Source organism: Xyrauchen texanus, chromosome 40 (genome assembly GCF_025860055.1).
Source record: "Xyrauchen texanus isolate HMW12.3.18 chromosome 40, RBS_HiC_50CHRs, whole genome shotgun sequence".
Taxonomy (NCBI): Eukaryota; Metazoa; Chordata; class Actinopteri; order Cypriniformes; family Catostomidae; genus Xyrauchen; species Xyrauchen texanus.
In genome coordinates, this window is record NC_068315.1 from 34876691 (window position 1) to 34897622 (window position 20932).

Here is a 20932-nt window from a genome sequence, read left to right on the forward strand (position 1 = left end):
TGGGAAAAGCAGGTTGCTACAGATAGAATGTATTATTTAAAGATCTTTTTCCTGTTAAAAGTCCCATCAGTTATTGTTTCCATCCAGGATTCTTTCAAACTCTATTTTTACATTGAATTAAAACCTCTTCATTTATCATGTCCACTCACAGTTTCAGCTATTGTTGTTTGTTCATCTAAAACGATGATGTATTTGCCTCTTCTTTCACAAAAAGCAGAGGATTCAGGAAAAAAAACTGATCCAGATGAGGGTTTGTGTTGTGTGATCCAGTACCGTTAACAGCGTTTTGATCCTGGCTGCATTTAACAAACCAGCAGTCTTGGGTTTAAAAAGTGATGAATGAGCAGCAGTGTCTTCATTTGTTCAGTTTCCTGGAGGGTGGAATGGGATCTGCTGAGAAGGATGAACCTGAACTGTTGAAGAAAACAAACAGAGTTTGATTGCATGCGCGATATTTATAATAAGAATGCTTAATGAAGCCAACATCAACTTAGGAGCCATTTTATATTATGAATGTTAATTTTTCAGATCTTTTTATTCAATTAGTGAATTGTACAACAGGAACGATGAAACAACACTTCAACCTTGTGAGTCCCGTGTCCACATGCGTGGGCTAGGCATGTGACTGTATTCAGTTATACGGTATCACCAGGGCTGGACTGGTAATGTGGCACCCCGGGCATTTTCCCGGTGGGCTGACACACTTTGTGGCCGATCAAGGGCAGACTGGCCATCGGGAGAACCAAGCGGGCCAGTGGGTCAGCCACGATATGGGCCAAATGGGCTTCTTATTATTTAAAAAAAAAAATCTTATTATTTTCACTATTACATATGAATGACTTTCCAGAATAAAAAAATAAATAAGAGTGGTCAGATGGGAGAAGATGCCAAATTTACTTCACTCACTCAGCAGCTGTAATAGAAACCCCCTCGCAGCTGTGGTAATTTAAAAAAATTATAATTCCAGAGTAATATAACACAAAGCAGAATGTTATAAACTTACACAATATAAAAAAAATATAAAAAAGTTTGCCAGATTTACACTGATAAACAAGGCGGAAACACGTCATCACAGTCTATGAAAATGTCAAAAGCTTGATTTTATATATATATTAATTTAATTTGTTGTAAATACTGTTACCGTATGGACACAGAGACTACAAGCGTGCACATTGTAAGAAATCCCAGATGCAGTTTATTGTGCTACTGCAATAACAATCCACAATTACAAGAAGAAAACATACAACACTGGACTTTAAATTATAAAGAAGCCCAAAATACACATGGGACTCTTATTTTGAAATGTCTGCAGTCCCAGCGTGATTTCACTGACGGCTGAGAAAGTGACCAATTCACACTGCTAACCTCAGCTCCTGAGTTCAAACCCTCAGTTCTTATTGGGTGATTCATGAAAAAGATCCGGTTCAAAAGAGTCATTTGTTCATGACTCTCTTGTTGCGTGCGGTGCAGCAAGCTTGTCAGAAACAGAACGGGTTAAAAGCGCAAAAATATATTCAATAACTCCAAGATGATATCTGACGGAACCTCATTAACACACAACCTGATTGTCAGAGGCGACTAGATTTTAAATGATTGTCGCAATCAATTATTTGCAGTCGCATTTGCGACAATTTTAGTCACAGTCTGGAGCACCGTACAATAGTAATCAGTACATAGATTAAGAATTTTGAATTAATACAACATTTTATTTTAACATGGTTGGCGGTGATTGGATGATGCATTACTTTTAATCAGAATTATTTATTCAGCTTTACAGAAAATCAGCTGTAATGTCTAGAACATCTTAATAACATGAATAACCCACACTCCTGGAAACACAGTAAACTATTTGATGAAAAATATCTGACTTTCTATATCTTAAAATTATTGAAATTTTCACAACTTAACAACTTTCCACATTTTTATGAAAACTATTTATTTTCGCTTGTTTATTAGGTGCTACTAGTTACAAATCAAAATGGAAAATGCACACAGCTGTCACGCCAGAGTCTGAGGAGGTTCATGATATTTTAGAGTAATGCAGTCAGCACTAATGTGTTAACACATGAGATTCATTTGAAATATATAACACGTTCATTTGTTCTTAATCGCAATTAAGGCATGTACCGATTTGACATTTGATTCTTATATTTTATTCATCTCTGTGTGAGTTCTGAACTCTTGTGATGTGTCCAGTGGGGACATTACACTCAGTGTTGGAGCTATATTTTTATTTTTGTTTATTTTGGGCTTAAGTTAATTTATAGCCTAATTTATTTCTTTTCTTGTTAAAGTTAATTTGGTTTATTTTGTATTTATGCTTTACTTGTATTGTCGTTTATTGGTCACATGGTGTTATGTTCATTTGCATAAGTAGGTCAAGGTGGGAGGTACTTCAGGCTCGAGGGCGTATGGTTTTTTACCAGCGTGAGAGAGGCAGCAGAAATGTCTGTGAGCTTGCTTATGTGTGTGAATAAACCTCCTCAAACTCAATCTTGTTATGGACATCACTTTGCTTTGGTACCTCTGAACCTGCGTAAAGCCTAACCATGACGTAGCCTCAAGTGGCCATTTGAGAAGTTTGTTATTATATGTTTTTGTTTAAGTTTATGGACAAATAGCCACTACATTAAGTAAAAAACCTGCCCTGGATATATCGTTGGTTTACGTGGATACTGGACTTGTCGTTTGCTGGATTACCGTTTCGAAAGTGGATTACTCACCTGGATGCGGGAGACAAACAAAAGAAAGGGCCTAGGAGTGACGGAGGCGTGGGCTGGATACAGTGCAAACATTTAATAATACGACCCATCCGACAGTGTAAAGTTTCCCTGGACACCGTACTGGATAACGGTGAAGCTACTGGAGCGCTGAAGCTGCACTACGGAGTGGAGGATATTATTTTCTGCAATTTGAATTCGCAAAGGCCCAAAGCCTTCACAGGTGACGCGCACGGCCGCGCGCAACAACAGCTACTGCGTGCCTTCAACTCCGTGTACAAAGGCTACCACCGCAACAAACAAAGTTCCACAAGGTATGTGCTTTATTCAATCTTTGCAAACAACTGTGTGTACATGACCGACATCAACAAAGGGTAAAATGTCTGATGTTGCATCTAAAGCCACAAGTGACACGGCGCTTCCTACAAGAAGACGTACAAGTTTTACTGCTAAAGGAATGATGTTTTTTATGCAAACGTGTCAGGAAAAGAGATCGATGCAATGCAGACGAGCCAAATCGTACATGAATCAGATGGATAAGTTGATGCATTCTGCAGACAATATTGATGCAGTCAAGTCTCTTTTGGATCAAATAATAATATGTGTTGATGAGGCAAAACATCATCATTTGTCATTTGTGTCACTGGACATACCTCAGGATGAGAAGGAGAAACAAGATAAATATTTTGAACAAAAGGAAAAGTGTTTTTCAAGCTTTATTGATGACGTCAAAGGTTGGTTATCAAACACAGGCCATTCATATGAACTTCCAATTAAACCACCTGATAATCCAACTGATATTGGGCCTGAGGACAGTGTATCCAATAAAGGTTCTGCAACGTGTTCAAAGGCTGGTTCTAAACTGTCAAAGACTTCATCCAGTGCATCTGCAAAAATATTAGTGCAAGCAGAAAGAGCAGCGTTACAGGAACGCATGGCTGCTCTAAAACAAAGGCATATTTTGGAGGATCAGGAGGAACAAATACGACTTGAACAAGAGGACTTACGGAAGAAACGGGAACATTTAAGGAGAGAAAAGGAACAACTTGCTCTGGAGGCAGAATTAAAGGTGACAAATGCAAAATTGGAGGTTCTGGAAGTAAGCTCAAAGTGTGGCTCTAAAGTGTCAAGATGTGCATCTCAAACAGCAGATGGCATGAATTCTTACTTGAAAAGGTCAGAAATTCAAGGGACATATGAACTAAATCCGAATGCTGAACGCTATGTGCCCACCAATAAAAGCTCTGAACCTACCTCCAGTCACTTGTTAAATTCTGTCCCTGTTGGTGTTCAATCCAAACATGTTGTAAAACAAATACCCATACCTAATGTCATTCCTGTGTTTCAAAGGCAAGGTACACAATCACTGGGTTTGCAAGATGTTTGTGACGATAATCAATCCACCAATTCTCCGGACATTTTGAATATCATGCAGCGTCAAAATGAAATAACTACGCTGTTGGTCCAACAAAACACAGCCTCTGCTCTGCCTATGAGAAATATACCTGTATTTGATGGTGATCCCCTGTATTTCAAATCTTTTCTCAGAGCCTTTGAAAATTGCATTGAGGATAAAACTCAAAATTTCAGTGATTGTCTGTACTTCCTAGAACAGTACACTAGGGGGCAACCAAGAGACATTGTAAGAAGTTGTCAGCATATGCCCTCTGAACCAGGTTATCAAAGAGCAAAAACGCTTTTGATTGAACATTTTGGCAGTGAACATAAAATCTCTTCTGCTTACATGGACAAAATCAACAACTGGCCCTCAATAAAACCTGAGGATGTTAATGCTTTGCAGTCATTTGCTTTGTTCCTTCGAGGTTGCTCCAATATAGTACATCATATAAAGTATATGAAGGAGTTGGACATGCCAGCTAACCTCAGGACGATCCTAATGAAACTCCCATACAAGCTGAGGGAAAAGTGGAGAAATGTGGCATGTGACATACAGGAACAAACTGGAAGCAGAGCAGTGTTTGTTGATTTTGTGAATTTCATTGAAAAACAAGTCAAAATTGTTTCAGATCCTCTGTTTGGAAATATTAATGATGTTTCTCCAGCCAGCTATACAAAGCTATCCATGCAAGTTAAGCAAAAAAGGAAAAGTGGTACATTTGCCACCAGCATTAATGCACCAAAGGATGGACATAAAGAAATGGAAAACTTGACAGCTCACAGTAACCAGCTCAAATGTATGTTCTGCTATCTTACCAATCACACTCTGGAAAAATGCTTTCAGTTTAGAAGAAAGACACAACGGGACAAGATTCAGTTTCTAAAGGAGAAGGGCGTTTGTTTTGGGTGCTTGAAACATGGACACACGAGCAAAGACTGTAGGAGTCGTTTGGATTGTGAAGTGTGTCACAGGAAACACCCATCTGTCCTGCATGTGGAGAAGGAGGATACTACAAGGATAACCTCCAAAGAAACTGTGAGCACTGTATCCGGGAAGCAGCAGACGTGTGGTCATATTGGGGCTGGTGAAGAGGATACTGCTGTTTTTTCCATTGTGGCTGTGCAGGTGAAAAGTCAGAAAAGTAATAAAGTTGTGCATACTTATGCTTTCCTTGATCCTGGGAGCTCTGGTACCTTCTGTACTACAAGTATGGCTGAAAGGCTGGGAGTATCAGGAAAAAACTGTAATGTAGTGTTAAGGACAATGGGGCAGACTAAAACCATTAGCACTACTATAGTAACCGGTCTGGAGGTGTCTGGATTTGACACCGATGACTTTATTGATCTACCATCTGTTCTGACACAAACAAAAATGCCTGTATCTAAAGTCAATGTGCCATGTCAGGATGATGTTGCCAAATGGGCGTATTTGAGCAGCATTAGGCTACATGAAGTAGATGCAGATGTAGACTTGCTCATTGGAACCGACTCTCCTAAAGTTTTGGAGCCATGGGAACTGATAAACAGTCAATGTGGTGGACCGTATGCAGTGAGGACCAGAGTTGGCTGGGTCATATACGGGCCTCTTCGTGCTGGAGCCTCTGAAGGTATTGGTGTCAAATCAGGATGCATTGTTGTAACTGCTAATCACATATCTGTGGAACACTTGGAAAGTATGTTGATGCAACAGTATAATCATGACTTTACTGAAAGAACAAGTGATGAACAACTTGAGATGTCAAGAGAAGACCTTAAATTCATGAAAATTGTGGAGAGTACGACAGTGCTTAACAATGAACATTATTATATTGACTTACCTTTCAGAATTGACGATCCTGTTTTGCCAAATAATCGCTGCATTGCACTACAAAGACTCCAAGGCCTGAAGAGGAGATTTAATAGAGATATTTTATTCAAGGCTCAATACGTTGATTTCCTTAACAACATGTTAGAGCAAGGATATGCAGAAAAGGTTCCCACAAATGAGCCCACTCTGGAACAAGGAAAGGTGTGGTACATTCCCCACCATGGTGTACATCATCCAACCAAAGGAAAGTTGCGTGTTGTGTTTGATTGCGGCTGTACTTACAAAGGTACATCATTGAACAGTCAGCTCCTGCAGGGCCCAGACTTCACTAACACGCTAATTGGTGTCCTCCTTCGGTTTAGAGAAGAGCCCATCGCTGTTATGGCTGATATCAATGCCATGTTCCATCAGGTCCGGGTTCCATATAAGCACGTTAACTTCTTGCGCTTTCTATGGTGGCCCAATGGAGACGCTACAGCGGAGCCAGAGGAATACAGGATGTGTGTGCATTTGTTTGGAGCTGTATCCTCTCCAAGCTGCTCAAACTATGCACTGAGGAGAACTGCTGAGGATAATGCACTGCAATATTCACCCGATGTCCTTCGTATAGTCAAGACAAATTTCTACGTGGATGACTGTCTTAAGTCCACTGTGACAGAGGAAGATGCAGTGAAGCTCATAAATGGATTAACATCTCTCTGTAAAAAAGGTGGCTTCCATCTCCAAAAGTGGGTCACAAATAACTCAAATGTGTTTGCACGTATTCCTAGCAACATCAGAGCAGTGGGTTTGGAGAACATGGATTTGGACAGGGACCAACTCCCTGTGGAAAGAGCTCTGGGGATGCAATGGTGTGTTCAAGGAGATACGTTCAACTTCAGGACTGCAGTGCAGGAACGTCCACACACTAGGAGGGGCATCCTTTCTGTGGTGAGCTCTCTTTACGACCCGTTGGGTTTTCTGTCTCCTTTCATAATCCCTGCCAAGTTACTGTTACAGGAGCTGTGCAGAATGAACTTCAAATGGGATGAGCCAGTTCCCCATGATGTCTCCGAACGTTGGTCTGAGTGGCTCTCTGAACTTCAACATATGAGTGGATTTAAAGTGGAACGGTGCATTAAACCCAAAAACTTTGGAACACAAGTGAAAGCAGAACTGCATCATTTTTCAGATGCTAGTCAAACAGTATATGGCATTGTTTCATACTTGAGATTGGAGAGCACTGACAATGTGCATGTTTCATTTATCACAGGCAAGGCTCGTGTCGCTCCTCTAAAGCAACTAACCATTCCACGCCTTGAGCTTGCTGCAGCTGTGCTTGCTGCTCGAGTGAACACAATGCTGTTGAAGGAGCTACAGTTGCCATTGCAAAGGTCATTCTTTTGGACCGATAGCACCACTGTTCTCAAGTACATCTTTAATGAAACAAAGCGCTTTCACACATATGTTGCCAATCGTGTCAGCACCATAAGAGAATCCACAGACAAAGATCAGTGGAGGTATGTAAACACCAAAGACAATCCTGCAGATGAAGCTTCTCGAGGACTAAGAGCTCGGGAGTTTGGGAAAGGAAAATGACTAAAAGGACCGGACTTTTTGCACTTGCCCCCCACCAGGAGGCCGAAACTCGACTTGGACTCCTCTTGCATTCCATCTGATGATGCAGAGGTGAAAAGGGAACTTAAGGTGAATGTTGTTACAATACACAGTGACAATCCCCTCAGTCAGCTCATTCACTATTTTTCATCCTGGAGAAAGCTTAAAACATCAGTGGCCTGGCTGTTGGAGCTGAAAGAAAGACTTTTACTTTTGAGCCGAAAGAGAAAAGAATATGTGGTCAACCAGAATGAGAATGTGGAAAAGGAGATTAAAAAATTCAAAGCCGCACTTGGAAAATCCAGCTTGACACCAGAGTGCTTGGAGGAAGCCGAAAAGGCAATAATTCAGTTTGCGTAAAACCAAAGATTCAGTACTGAAATTTCCTCACTGAAACATGACCCAAAGACTGTTTTTAAAGACAGTCCTCTGTATCGCCTCGACCCCTTCATCGAAGATGGCATCCTCAGAGTTGGTGGACGTCTGTTTAAATCTGCACTGCCGTGGGAGGTAAAGCATCCTGTGTTTCCCAGCTCATATTGCGTTACATCCATTGCCAACTTGGACATGCTGGACGCAATCACATGCTGCACAGATTGAGACAGAAGTATTGGATCATAAATGCCAACTCTGCGGCCAGGAAGATTCTCTCACAATGTACAGTGTGCAGAAGGTACAGAGGAAAGCTTGGAGAACAGAAGATGTCCGACTTACCGGAGGAACGAGTTGTGCCTGATAACGCACCCTTTACAAATGCGGGAGTGGACTATTTTGGACCATTGGAGGTGAGGAGAGGTAGAACTGTGCTGAAGCGATATGGAGTGATATTTACCTGTATGAGTAGCCGCGCAGTACACCTTGAGGTGGCGCACTCCCTCGACACAGACTCCTGCATCAATGCTGTGCGAAGATTTATCTGCAGAAGGGGACCTGTGACAAGTATAAGGTCAGATAACGGCACAAATTTTGTTGGTGCGAAGAAGGAACTGAGGCAGGCATTGGCCGCTTTAAATCACTCTAAAATTGAAAGGACTTTTGTGCAGGAAGGAATGACGTGGAGTTTTAACACCCCAGCTGCATCTCACCAAGGTGGTGTTTGGGAGCGTCTGATTCGCTCGGTGCGCAGTGTACTTACCTCTGTTGTTGGACATCAACTGTTGGACGAGGAAGGCCTGCAAACGCTGTTTTGCGAGGTGGAAGCGATACTCAATGACCGACCAATAACTAAGGCTTCAGAAGATCCCAATGATTTAGAAGCGCTTACTCCAAATCACATTCTCCTGTTAAAAGGCAAGCCCATTCTGCCATTAGGTCTGTTCGAGAAATCTGATCTGTACATTAAGAGGAGATGGAGGCAAGTGCAGTACGTTGCGGAGCTTTTCTGGAAAAGATGGACAGCGGAGTATTTGCTTGTAATGCAAGAAAGGCAAAAATGGACGAAGCAAAAGAGAAACTTTATTCCAGGAGATATTGTCGTAATCGCTGATGCCACAGCTCCAAGAGGCTCATGGTTGATGGGCAGAGTGCTAAGCACCACAACTGACTCCCGAGGACTGGTTCGCTCTGTGAAGGTCCAAACGAAGATTAGCGTCCTGGACAGACCAATAACCAAGCTCTGTCTTCTCTTGGAGGCTAATAATTGACTATACAACTCATTCTTTCTCCTATCTCTGTCTTCCATCTGTTTGTTTCTTTCAGATATGGAGAATCCGAAGATGTGAAGATTCCAGTTTAATGCTTAAGCTACAATTAGAAAATAGCTCCTTTGTGTTAAAGCTAAGGTTAATTGTGGGTAAAGTACCGTTACAATTAGGGGCTGGGTTGTTGGAGCTATATTTTTATTTTTGTTTATTTTGGGCTTAAGTTAATTTATAGCCTAATTTATTTCTTTTCTTGTTAAAGTTAATTTGGTTTATTTTGTATTTATGCTTTACTTGTATTGTCGTTTATTGGTCACATGGTGTTATGTTCATTTGCATAAGTAGGTCAAGGTGGGAGGTACTTCAGGCTCGAGGGCGTATGGTTTTTTACCAGCGTGAGAGAGGCAGCAGAAATGTCTGTGAGCTTGCTTATGTGTGTGAATAAACCTCCTCAAACTCAATCTTGTTATGGACATCACTTTGCTTTGGTACCTCTGAACCTGCGTAAAGCCTAACCATGACGTAGCCTCAAGTGGCCATTTGAAAAGTTTGTTATTATTTGTTTTTGTTTAAGTTTATGGACAAATAGCCACTACACTCAGATACACACTACACACACACACACACACACACACACAACAGTGAGTCCGTGCTGGAGAAAAGACCTCTTATTAAACAAACACTGATGGGGCTTGTGACAAAAGTTATTTGCATCTTTTGTCACAAGTCAGCATTTTATCACATTGACATGTCAATTCTTACAAGCTGCTGCGCAACAGATGCACCGCTCAAATTGAACTATTTCGACTTTGTACTCGCTGCCGCCAAACTTCTAAAGCGTCAGCTACGTCAGATGAATTATATTTCCATCGGCAGTGCCAGCGTCAAGCAGAACAAGACGCGCTTTTCATTTGGAGTTCATCGAGACGCTTGCTGCCCTGAAACAAATCATGTGCATTCAATATTCAAAGTAAAAAGACGCCTGAGGATGAGAAATACTGTGGAGAAATAAGTGTTTCATAGGAATTTGTACCCTGATGCAAGTAAGCGTAGTGTTGGGGTGGTCCTTGCTGGGGCCCGTGTGGTGGGTGTTGAGGGGCGGAGCCTGGGCCAGTCTGATGGGGTGGAGCATGCAGCATCACTACCTGTGGTGGTCCGTGAGTGCCTGAGTGATGTGGGCCTGTCATCGGCCCTGGAACATGAGTCTGCAAAACATACAACCAATTACATCCTACAAGTTTTGCCTAAGTTTGGTGGTGTATATTGGGAATAATCTGTGCTTTTATTGGTGCTTTGTGCACTATCCATTGCTAAGTTTTTCCATTCCTTTTTTTTTTATGGAAGCTGTAGGAAGGTGGGTGCTATTTCTTTTTCCATTTGTCATGTTTTTCTACTGTTTCTACCTAGTAAGAGATTCTGGGTAGAAGCTTGTTGTTTATTTGTAATTTGTCTTTGATTAGGAAATTTTGTTTGATCTCTTTTTAGCTTTAATGATCTTTTTGTTAGTTATTTTGGCCTTGCCCCCTTCTGAAGACTGGCATAGATAGCTTCTTTGTTTATATTAAATACAACTTTTCTTGTTTCTTGTTCAAAAGCAGTGGTTGTGTTACTTTCTGGGACAGGAGAAGGGAAATTTGTAATCTCTCTCCTTGTTACACCTCTCCAAACCTAGACTGGGGAGGATGTAACACTTTAAACTCTTCATTCATCATTTATTTGACAGCAGACTGCATGGAAAAGGCATGTGTTACCTGTGTGAGCTGACTCAGAGCAGGATACGTGTGAGGCATGGGCTGATGTCTGTGCAAACTGTAACCCTGGAGTGGGTATGAGGTCTGTGGTGAGCTGTGTCCAGGCAGCAGGGTGGGGGGTGTGGGGGCTGACAGCGGCCCAGAGTGATATAATGGCTGCGGCCCGGTCTGACCCGACTACACAGACAGAGAGAAGGGGAAAGAGAGAAATCAAAAAGGTAGGAAAGGAAATAAGAAAGCAAACTATAATTAGCTCTGTTCCCAAACTACAGTCCACATAGGCAGCCTCCTTACTAAAGTGACTGATTTGAGACGCAGCATAGGCAGTGAATTACATTCCTCATGTGAAGCGCACAAAAGTCTCGACTCACAATTGATTTCAATTCATTAGCATGTTGCTAAGCTAGCAATATTCAACTAATAAGCATATGAACAATAACACACAAACATTGGGTAAAGTCATCAGATTTCTCTGAACTCTAGGACTATTTTTTCACTGAGATCATCGCTGAGAATTCTGGGATTGTCTTATCCATGAAGGATCCATGTGATGTTTCCTACATGCCAAATTAGAGCTGAGCGGCACAACAGTATAAAGTGTCAAGTGGTAGAGATTTTACTGTGCAGTAGGTCTATATTTCTGGGGCCAGTGGTAGTTCAGCGGTTAAGGCTCTGGGTTACTGACCGAAAGGTCAGGGGTTCAAGCCCCAGCACTGCCAAGATAACACTGTTGGGCCCTTGAGCAAGGTCCTTGACCCTATCTGCTCCAGGGGCGCTGTTTCATGGCTGACCCCAGCTTAGTTGGGATATGCGAAAACAACTGCATTTCATTGGCTCTGAATGTGCACAATGACAATAAAGTTGAATCTTAATCTGTAGCGGCAATGTAAATATGTGGACAAACCTACACGTGAAACTGAGTCATCTCATGTATATTTGCCCCATATTTAATTTAGTCTACACAAGAAATGTTTGATACAAACACAAACAGAATACAAATGACCTTAATTTACATGCAAGAAAACATGAAAGAATTTAACAATACAAATCATAGGTGGAGCCTGGGTATCTCAGAGAGTAAAGACACTGACTAACACCCCTGAATCCAGGGTGTGCCGAGTGACTCCAGCCAGGTCTCCCAAGCAACCAATTTGGTCCGGTTGCTAGGGAGGGTAGAGTCACATGGGGTAACCTCCTCGTGGTCGCTATAATGTGGTTCTCGCTCTCAGTGGGGCACGTGGCGAGTTGTGTGTGGATGCTGCAGAGAATAGTGTGAAGCCTCTACATGCACTAGGTCTCCGAGGTTACACACTCAACAAGTCACGTGATAAGATGCGCGGATTGATGATTTTCCTCCGCCACCCAGATTGAGGTGAGTCACTACGCCACCACGAGGACTTAGAGCGCATTGGGAATTGGCCATACCAAATTGCGGAGAAAATAAAAATAAATAAACAAATAAAAAGGATTGTGTGTTTACTCAGATTGCCTTTGTTTTATATTCGATATTTGAATTTTTGAAACAATTTAGTATGAGATATACACAAAAACAGAAGAAATCAGGATGGGGCAAATACTTTCACAGCACTGTATGAAAGGGATCATGTATCGTCAGCTGGTACAATCATTTTTGCGATAATGACCACAAATAAATAAAGGGGCATAAAATTTGTTCATGAAATGATGTTATTATGTTAGAAGAAATCCCGGCGTCACTGGAAGCTGAATTCCACCTCTATCTTGAGTCCGATTACTGTTGGTGTTTTACAGCAAAAATAACCGTCTGACTGCTGGTCAGACTAATCTTCAAATAAAGAAATAAATTGATATGTAAGATTGATTTGAGTGAAATTACTTTATTAGCTTGCTTATAGAAATCATAGAGCAGTTCGAGAAGTAGGAAAGTTGATGTCATTATTCAGAAATATTAGACCGCTGGATAGTGCGATTAATTATAAATGCTTTCTAGATTGGCTGTTCAATAGGAGGAAACTAAAACAAAAGACAATTGCATTCAACACTGTAAACATTTCACATTAACACATTCATATAGTGGAAACTGTGGAAGTATGTGTGTTACCTGTCCTGGGCTTGGTGCAGTGTGTTGAGGGGGCTGGTTTCCTGTCGGTGTGCTGGAGGGTTGAGGAGGATGAACAGACGCCGAATGATGTGAGAACGTCTGAGGAGCTGCAAACACAGAGAGAAACATGAACCCTGAAGAGAAAGCGGTTGAACCACTTGAACAGGACTTCACAGAATCCTCCTTTTAAAGAAATGTCTCAAAAGCCACATTGTAAAACATTACTGAATTGAATTTGAATGCTTAAAGTTTGTGGGACTAACTAAAATGTCTGTTCACACATCAAGCAAGAACACTTACTGATGGGAGGACTCTTACCATACAGGCCTTGCTGTGGCCCCTGAGGGACATCAGGCTGTCCGGTGAACTGTGCGCCTGTAGGAGGGCCGAGAGCCTGTGGGTGACCTCCACCTTGACCCAACATACGAGCGCCACTCTGCAACACTGAGTACATGGGCTGAAAGAGACACAGATGTGAAGACAATGCTTTACGATCACTCTCATATTATGACTTCAAAACCTAGATGGATGTATATGGTGGAAATGTGGAGCGTCTTGAACATACACAGAGTTGTTTACTCAAGTTTATGAAGCATCCCCCTAATAGGGCTGATAATGAAAATGTACACTGTTGACAGGCCTGAAAATGTCAAGTTCTGATCATCTCTGAGAAAACTTCACATACCCAAACAAAAGTGAAGAGGTCATTTATTTTGTGTTAATGCTAGTAATTCACCGATAATTAGTTGCTTGCTAATGCTAGACGGAAAAATCAGCCGATATTTTTCCATTTTGAGGTTGTCAGCCAATAACCATCTGAAAAACAAAAGTTTCACTTAACGTTCATGTAATGTCAAATATCCATGGTCATTGAGGGTTTATTCAGTGTTATAACAGGCAGTGAGACAGAGGAGATGTCCTGCTCTATTTCTGTGGAGATGATAATATCCAAGAAACAGAATCTCAAAGTCTTTCTTCATGAGAAATAAGGGCTTGTGAGTTAATCAGAGAGCCTTAAAATAATGTGTGAAAGTGAAGAATTTAAGGCAGAAATATTTTACTATTGCATAATATAATTAATATAATATAATGTAATATAATAGCTATACATGTTAGATGGGTTACAAAAAAAAAATACGGACAAATAAGAGGGATATATTTTAGTTATTTAGACATATTTTGATAATTAAATATTATTTTAATTATTTAATATCCCTAAAACCCGTAATTTTCATTATTAGATCCCTACATTGTGAATTGTTTTGTAAAAATGTTTTAACGAAATTTCAAACAGTGACAACAGCTTGTATAATTATTAAAAATGTGATTTCCTGACATCATAAATTGACAATGTGAAATGTGTAAATTTTTAAAAACCTAAAAATGTAATAAAATCATAAAGCAAAATATATAAAAAACAATTACAATATACTATATTGTGTGAATATATATGAAGAGGTCCCCTCTCTCAGTTTGCGAAATTTATTTTTTAGTTATATTATGATTACATGTCGTCAAAAGTCTGGCGAGTAAAAACAAAAGTTTACTAGCCAATGACGATTCTTTCTCAAACGTGATCGTAGAGAGTTGTGAACTCTTCCTGAATTAAAACATCAGTATTTTGTTGATTATAAATGAATATGAACTTGTTTTCTTTACATTGTTCAAGGTCTGAAAACACTGCAGCTTTTTGTTTTTTTTGACCAGTTGTCATTTTCTGCTCTAAATGACAATATTTGTATTTGGGAGAAATTGTCAGTTCTTTATAGAATAAAATGTTAATGTTATTTTACTCGAACACAAACCTATAAATAGTAAATCCAGAGAAACTGATCATTTCATAGTGGTCTCTTCATTTTTCCCAGAGCTGTATGTTATGCACAGGGCCGTTGCTAGTGCGGTAAAATGTGGGAATGATTTTAGGGGCCCACACGTCCAGGGGGATCACAACAATTTATACTTTTTTTTTAAAAAGGCAAGGGGCCCAGAATTCCTTACTCTGGCCCCGATTATGCACCAGATCATTCTTCTTCTGGTTATTTTGGTGCACAACTGCATCTGGGATTTCACTCATTTTCTTGAAGCCTCTATGTCTGAGCCACCCATATACAGTAAGGAAAGATTAAGAACATTAAAACATTTAATGTATCCAGTTTAAAAACTATCATCCGATTAATCAATTATCGTCAATTTCCGAAACCGTAGTTATCGGTATTGGCAAGGGCAGCACAACTTATCAAAATAAAATTGAAATCGCTGTAGGACCTCGTGCGAATTTTTAACTGTAATGGGCTGCGACTTAAATAAATAGTCTGGTGGAGTGGTGGTGGTAGTGGTCTAAAGCACATAACTGGTAATCAGAAGGTCGCTGGTTCGATCCCCACAGTCACCACCATTGTGTCCTTGAGTAAGGCACTTAACTCCAGGTTGCTCTGGGGGGATTGTCCCTGTAATAAGTGCACTGTAAGTCGCTTTGGATAAAAGCGTCTGCCAAATGCATAAATGTAATGTAGTCTGCATGCTTCTAAGTTCATGCACACTGCTCGGTCATGCCTGTATTGTGCTGATACATTATATCTGATTTAAAGTGCTCCAGATTCACTTAAATGTTACTTTTGCATAATTCCATATATGCAAATTCCATTGTGCTTCACACAAACTCTTCATGAAGATGTGCCAAAAAAGCTCAACAGTTTAGAACTCATTGGGGCGGCTGTGGCTCGGTTGGCGGTTTGAATCCCGGCCCACACGACTCCACATGCCAAAGTGTCCTTGGGTAAGACACTGAACCCAAAGTTGCTCCCAATGGCAGGCTAGCACCTTGCATGGCAGCTCTGCCGCCATTTGTGTATGAATGTTTGTGTGAATGATTCAGTGTAAAGCACTTTGAATACCGTTAAGTTTAAAAAAGGCACTATATAAGTGCAGACCATTTACCATTGGTGAACCAATGCCAAGTCAAGTCAATTTTATTTGTATAGCGCCTTTCACAACACACATCATTTCAAAGCAGCTTTACAGAATATCAGCATTAACAGACGATACAACTGTAATGTCTATAAAGTCGATTAATCATCATTGTGTAATTTAGATAAAATATGATTTTTAATAGTGTTTAAAAATAATTAAATGATAATTGTATCAATAACCCCAGTGAGCAAGCTGTAGGCGACAGAAATGCCAGTGACAGAAATGACTATTGCGAGGCTCAACGCTCATGATTTTTTTCTGCTGGCCCGGTCAGGCCTGTGGTTCAGATTTTTACAGTGCATCTGTAAATTATTTACAGCGCTTCACTTTTTCCACATTTTGTTATGTTACAGCCTTATTCCATAATGGATTAAATGAATTATTTTCCAAGGTGCCAAGTCCTTTACAGATATGAATTCATAAATACATGATATTAACCTCAACCATCCTTGCATTAACATGTTTTTCAGTGAAGAGTTCTGTGGCTCAGATGAGGGGTTTTTGGTCATCCGTTTAAGTCATGCAGTCAACTTTTGGGCCGTGTGTAGTGTTTTCACAACCAGGATCAAAGATTTAGTCATTGATTTAAAGATTTGATTGTTGGCCAAATGTAATAAACATGAATCCATGAGAGAGGAGTCCTTGCTACCAAATTGTTAACATACCAACTTATTAACATAAAATTAGACAACCCAACTGACTGACAGTCCAGAAATGTAACCGGTGTTTAGAGGATGATATAAAGCGGACTGTTTTAAATGTCATCTTCGAGCTGAACAGCTCTGACAATAATAACCGCCAACATGATTTTTCAGGCAGAGTCGTCGGGGATTCCTCAATAGTGAAATAGCAAACTCTGCACAACTAAACATGTATGCTTACACACAAACAGATGAAAACAACTGTCAGAGAGATGGTAGTAGCTTTTTAAAGTAGCATATTCAGTGTTATTACTTTACATAGTGCTTTATGCAACCATTTAAATATTCAGTCCATCATAACAGTTTTCTAACAAACTCTTGATAGGTCAAACACAACTCCTCACATGCCCACAAAATGACGTTTCATCACACTCAGTCATACAAACATTCAGTCAGTAAACAGGATAGAAAATACTGTAGAGGACTGAAAATATAAGATCCACAGATCGTCGCTAACGTTCATTGAATGAACAGAATACAACAGATTCACTGTTTTACTCAGACGTCACTTTACAGCCCAGTGAAAAATGTGTTGCATGATGAAACTCATTTAAAAAATGATGGAAAAAACAGGACCCATGATGTCCAGTGTATGAGAGAAGATCCTAATAATCACAGTTTAATGTGGAGCGGTTGCAGCATCAGGTGCATTGAAAGAGGGCTTGTGCTGTGTCATGTGCTAAAGACTTGTTTCTCTCCAGTGCATAACTCACATTTCACTGCTATTTTCTAAGTTTTGTAATGTATACATATTACAAATTAAAAACAGTGTTGAAATGGAGAAAGGGAGCGCAATCATTTTGATCACACACGTGCGACATCATACCATGATTTCGGTTTCAATGTAATCAATTATGCAGCTTTCACGGATGTCACAATATCTCAGAGGTCCAAGTGTGCCGGCTTTTAAAATGTTTTAGATGGTTTCTTCTCATCATGTTAGCAGATGTAATACAGTGAGCTTAGGATGTCTAGACAAAAGGTCTCGGATGAGACTGTTCGATATTAAACTGTATGCAGAATATAATGTATATAATGTGTAGTTAATTCAGAACCAAAAATCAAACCAAATATACATTACAATTTAATTAAAAAAAAAAAAGAATATATATATATATACATATACATATACGTATATATATATATATATATATATATATATATATACACACACACACACGCACACATAATTTTTTATAAAATACAGGAACTACAAAGTTAACTTTAAATTAAAAAAAAATAAAATAAATCGTTTGTTGCAGCCGTATGTTTTTTTAATGAAACATAAACAGAGTATAAAAACTGTTACACACAATAACATGGAGCAAATACTGCAGATTAAAATACACTGTCATATGATGTATAGATGCTGAATAATCACGCTTGAGCGAGTCTGACATGCTGCTGAACCGCTGAAGTGAAGTCAGGTGGATGTCCCCGGGGTCCTAGTGCCTGCCTCATGCACCCTCTGTCAGTGCGACCTATATACAGATGTGTCTAATCTGTGTTTTTATGTTCTCTCAGCAACGCAATTTTGACCTGATGCGACGTAAATTCATGTGTGACTATTTCCGAAAAATACAGTAAAATGGGGGCTGTAATTTTACAAATTACATGACCAGCTGAATAGTACTCGCTTAATCTCAGTAGCCGTCTTGTTATTGGACACTTTCACTCTTGGATTAATTGAATCATGGCTGATTGTAATCTGAAACTGAAAACTATTGATTTGAATGATGCTGCATTACACCACTAGGTGTCACTGTAAATCCAAGATGACACAAGCAAAAAGTTACTGAGTGCACCTTTCATTCATAACATGTTGATGTTTTCTGTTATTTGTGTGTGTTGTACCTGTGCATATGGAGTCATGGCTTGTATGACCTGTTGTTGGCCGTACTGCTGCGGGGTGCACTGAAGGTACGATTGACCGTAAGGTGACGTCACTATTGATGCTCCCGCAGCAGACGCAGCAGCCTGTAACATGGGTGGCGCTGTTGAGTTATGATCTGACCGCGGAGCCACTACAGAACCTAAACACACAGACACATGCATGTTTGACATATACGTTAAGATCTAAGAGGTCAAAAGTATAAGGCTTTGATCTTTACTCTGTTTCTTACAATAGACGCATTATGAGTTGAGTTCTGATGCATTTCAGAAGGCAATGACACATGGAATGGAGCTTGCACAGCTAGGTATGTGTGTAGAGAAAGTTTAGGGCCTGATTTGAATGAATGAGTCATGTAAGAGAAGTATGTGCTCTGCGAGGGTCTTTACCTTTCGGTGGTCTGGGGTATTTACCCTGGTTAACAGTAGTCATAGTGTACTGATACATCTGCGGGGCCTGATCAAACACAGAGCAGCATTTATACTGAAGAACTTCACAACACTGGATTCAATGTGCTGAAACTGTGTGCGGGTTACCTGTACAGAGTGTATCTGGGGAACGTATCCTAAATAGGAGGTGTTGTAGATGTTCTGTCCATGCTGAAGAAATACAGACGGGCTGTGAGGTACTGGACGGGGGGGTGTGGGGACGGTAGATGTCTTTGACTGAGACAAACAGACAATCATGGGTCTTTTTTGCCATTCATACTCATCTAATGGCACTTCATTTTAATATCACAATTCAAATCAGCTTCACTGGCTCCTGTGCTTACCAGAGTCATCTGTGGTTTGATGGGGTTAAACTCCTTTGCATTGGGGTTCAAAGTGGATTTTTTCACTTGTCTAGAAAGGAAACCAGATGACACATTCAAAATATTACAAAAATAACCTGTTTAAAACCCATCTTAAGTCTGTGTGTCCCGTTGAAATAGAAGTGTAGAATGACGATTAGCTTGAAGTGTGGGTCGGGATGTTTGTTATCTCCACAGTCCAGTGATGACATGAAAGTAATGCTGAAGTCTTAAAGGAGCCGCACATCTTTTACGACATGTAAATATTGGCCAATGCAATCGATCGGAGCCTAGGGATGGGTCTGAAAACTGGCAGGTGTGGGACTACATAATAATCCACACAGAGCAATGGGAGATGTTAACTTGGCTAAAAATAAAACTACTTTGTGACATTAAACGTTACTAATTGAACCTATTATGATTATTATGATAATTATATGATGAGAGCTGGAACGAGCACTGTGTGGTTGCTGGGATATGTCTACAGAGATTTGTTGGCATTATGTTTGTATTGTGGGTTTTGTTTAATGTTCGTTACACACTGTTCATTTATTGAATTCATTGCTTCATGTGTTTAAAGACTGTATTTCTCTCTGTTTGTTTAAATTAGCGATTCATCAGGATAACCATACATACTAGTATAACTGGACATAATACAATTATGCAAGCGTAATGTCATTCATTTCTCATTCAAATCAGCATACATCTGTAATATAGTCTAAAAAATCTATGCTGACTGTTTTGTTTTGTAATGCCCCCCTGTTCCTCTGTGGATAGCGCTGGAGGAATCTACAGTAAAATCAGCGGCCTCTAGAGGTGAAATAAAAAAAGATCACGGACACCTCGTAGGGGTTTGCGGTCATCATTGACAATATCCATTCAGATTTGTATCCCCACTTCAATGCATACTTTGTTATTTCGATTAGATGATCAAGTGTTCTAAATTGAATTGAGGGCAAACAAAGAAAAATGTGAGTATATGGAAACATGCTCCGTCAGCAAATACTGTATATTGTGTCTATATCTTTTTAATAAAAATAAACCTTATGCCTCATTAAACCTAATCTGGTGAAATACATATATATATATACACACTCACCTAAAAGGATTATTAGGAACACCTGTTCAATTTCTCATTCATGAAATTATCTAATCAACCAATCACATGGCAGTTGCTTCAATGCATTTAGGGGTGTGGTCCTGGTCAAGACAATCTCCTGAACTCCAAACTGAATGTCAGAATGGGAAAGAAAGGTGATTTAAGCGTGGCATGGTTGTTGGTGCCAGACGGGCCGGTCTGAGTATTTCACAATCTGCTCAGTTACTGGGATTTTCACGCACAACCATTTCTAGGGTTTACAAAGAATGGTGTGAAAAGGAAAAACATCCAGTATGCGGCAGTCCTGTGGGCTGAAAATGCCTTGTTGATGCTAGAGGTCAGAGGAGAATGGGCCGACTGATTCAAGCTGATAGAAGAGCAACTTTGCCTGAAATAACCACTCGTTACAACCGAGGTATGCAGCAAAGCATTTGTGAAGCCACAACACGCACAACCTTGAGGCGGATGGGCTACAACAGCAGAAGACCC

At 40.1% G+C, this 20932-nt stretch overlaps 1 protein-coding gene across 1 annotated transcript in view; it reads right to left on the reverse strand.

Annotated features, from left to right (window-relative positions):
* Nucleotides 1-81: 81 nt before the first annotated feature.
* Nucleotides 82-20932, reverse strand: part of LOC127633484 (ataxin-2-like protein) — a 36309-nt gene continuing 15458 nt past the window's right edge. The window contains exons 16-24 of the mRNA XM_052112628.1: nucleotides 19327-19396; nucleotides 19091-19219; nucleotides 18944-19010; nucleotides 18518-18696; nucleotides 13311-13449; nucleotides 12993-13099; nucleotides 10913-11089; nucleotides 10195-10366; nucleotides 82-413 (exon numbers count right to left, since the gene is read on the reverse strand). Of these exons, the coding sequence (XP_051968588.1) occupies nucleotides 364-413; nucleotides 10195-10366; nucleotides 10913-11089; nucleotides 12993-13099; nucleotides 13311-13449; nucleotides 18518-18696; nucleotides 18944-19010; nucleotides 19091-19219; nucleotides 19327-19396 (1090 nt within the window). The 3' untranslated portion in view covers nucleotides 82-363. The remainder of the gene's footprint in view (nucleotides 414-10194; nucleotides 10367-10912; nucleotides 11090-12992; nucleotides 13100-13310; nucleotides 13450-18517; nucleotides 18697-18943; nucleotides 19011-19090; nucleotides 19220-19326; nucleotides 19397-20932) is intronic.